A 1,867-nucleotide genomic window follows, 5' to 3' on the forward strand; every position below is an offset into this window, starting at 1 on the left:
AACTTTAGGATAAATCCCCCTGTTCTTTGTTTTATTCCATCTCATGTCTGATGAAGTTGGAAAGATGTTTGTGATGAGCTTTAGTTTACCCTTCTGCTGACAATGCTGTAAATGGTTTACCATTGGCTAGGTTTCCGTTAGTGAGGCAAAATAAATTACTGAAGAAGAAATCTGAAATAAGTATCTTTATTTTTCATTTGCTCCACTGTTTTGAATACACAGAGGTGGCAATTAACACGGTGCTACTTGAACTCTGAGATATTCCTTGGCATCTTTCACTTTCCAATAAATTAAACATAGATTGACTGACACACATGCAGGTGATAATATTACAATCACCATCATTTAATTCACAATCAGAATGATGTAGCAAAAAATTAAATAAGAATATACAGTTAAGTTACTTCATTAAGTTCAGTCGAACATACTAAAAATAAAGTGGCTTACACGTCAATTGTGACTGATACAAATTACGGAAGTTTTAATAAACTTCTATTGTCTGGGCATAGATACTATGCAGGGTGGATTCTTGAAATAAATCCAGCTAAATGCAGCCAACTTCTTTCCTCGAGACGTGGCTCAATCTTGTGACATTTTTCTCAGCTTTTTGCTGTGAAGACAAAGAGATCATTGTTTCAAATAATCAAATATTATAATGAAAGAAAACAATAAAAGTGCTGTCAATAATATCTAAATATCAAATATTGCTGAGTAGTTTACATTTTACAGCAGCTTTGCAAAGAAAATGAATATTTTCAGATTTATCTTCAGAAGTTTGATTGTGGATTCAACCCTCATCTACTCTTGATTGGCAACACTTTATACATTTCAGATCACTGCTGTAGCTTTCTCAATGTTGTCAGTCAATTGTTATGTTGCTTACCTCAAAAAATTCAGTGCTTTCTTCACCCAATGGTGCTCAGGATCTGCACACACTGCTCTTCCTCTGACGGTGTAGAATCTATAAAATATTTAAATTGTTGTTCTATTAATTGAAAAACCTAATAAATATGATTCTGTGATCATAAGCTATATATTATCGATTTGTACTTACATAATTGCATCTATCTCACATATTTCATTGGATTTTTGCTCCATGTAACCAGAGATCAATTTTTGTGGCAGTCGTTTCTTTGAATAAGCGAGGCAGCAGTCTCTGTATGCTGCAGCTGGAAGAATGAAAAATATAGTCATGCATGTAGCACAAGTAAATACAGGTAGCTTTAAAATCTAATTTGTGGGAATGTATTAAAAGGCATATCTAAGACTTACCTGATAGTGTATTACCAAACATGTTCAGTACAATCAAAGAGAGCACAGCTGCTGGGAGAAGTCTCTTGAGAGTGTTCATTGCTGATCACTGGTTTATGCTGTGGAGTACGTTGAGTTGGTAACGGTGATCTGATGTGATCTGATGTGCTTTTTTGATTCTGTCAACTGCTTATATACACTTTGATTGGGACAATTTTTGAAACAAGGAAATGCAACACATGACCTCTGGATTTTCCACGATATTACCTCACCTGATTACACCACACTGTTTATAAATATATCTTGGCGGTGCAGGCTCGAAGGGCCGAATGGCCTACTCCTGCACCTATTTTCTATGTTTCTATGTTTCTATGAAAGTTGTTCCAATAGCCGAAATATTGATAAATAGGTGAAAAGATGTTAAGTGGGTGGCCAGGGACACCGATGGAGCTTCTGGCACTGGAAGAAGCAGCTGGATGACCTCAGGGCCATCCGAGATAACGAAAGTTACCTGGACAAGACCTGCAGGAGGTTGTCTCGCAAAGGATACAGGAAGAACAAAGGTGTATGACTGAGAGAAAGGGGAGTAACCGTGGAGTGCAGGAGACCCAGGCGG

At 37.0% G+C, this 1,867-nt stretch overlaps 1 protein-coding gene across 1 annotated transcript; it reads right to left on the reverse strand.

The window, feature by feature from the left end:
- Nucleotides 1-214: 214 nt before the first annotated feature.
- Nucleotides 215-1,369, reverse strand: LOC116979693 (C-C motif chemokine 20-like). The gene is made up of 4 exons (XM_033031396.1): nucleotides 1,273-1,369; nucleotides 1,055-1,169; nucleotides 884-961; nucleotides 215-610 (listed from the first exon to the last, which is right to left on the reverse strand). The coding sequence occupies exons 1-4, from the start codon at nucleotides 1,349-1,351 to the stop codon at nucleotides 580-582; spliced, it is 303 nt and encodes a 100-aa protein (XP_032887287.1). The 5' UTR covers nucleotides 1,352-1,369; the 3' UTR covers nucleotides 215-579.
- Nucleotides 1,370-1,867: the final 498 nt, after the last annotated feature.

The sequence above is a fragment of the Amblyraja radiata genome, chromosome 13, assembly GCF_010909765.2.
Source record: "Amblyraja radiata isolate CabotCenter1 chromosome 13, sAmbRad1.1.pri, whole genome shotgun sequence".
NCBI lineage: Eukaryota > Metazoa > Chordata > Chondrichthyes > Rajiformes > Rajidae > Amblyraja > Amblyraja radiata.

Coding starts and splice junctions, on each gene's coding strand:
- LOC116979693 (XM_033031396.1), bottom strand. CDS start 1,351: ATGAACACTCTCAAGAGACTTCTCCCAGCAGCTGTGCTCTCTTTGATT. Junction 962..1,054: donor TGTGAGATAGATGCAATTAT/GTAAGTACAAAT, acceptor AATATTTTATAG/ATTCTACACCGTCAGAGGAA. Junction 611..883: donor AAAGCACTGAATTTTTTGAG/GTAAGCAACATA, acceptor TTGTCTTCACAG/CAAAAAGCTGAGAAAAATGT.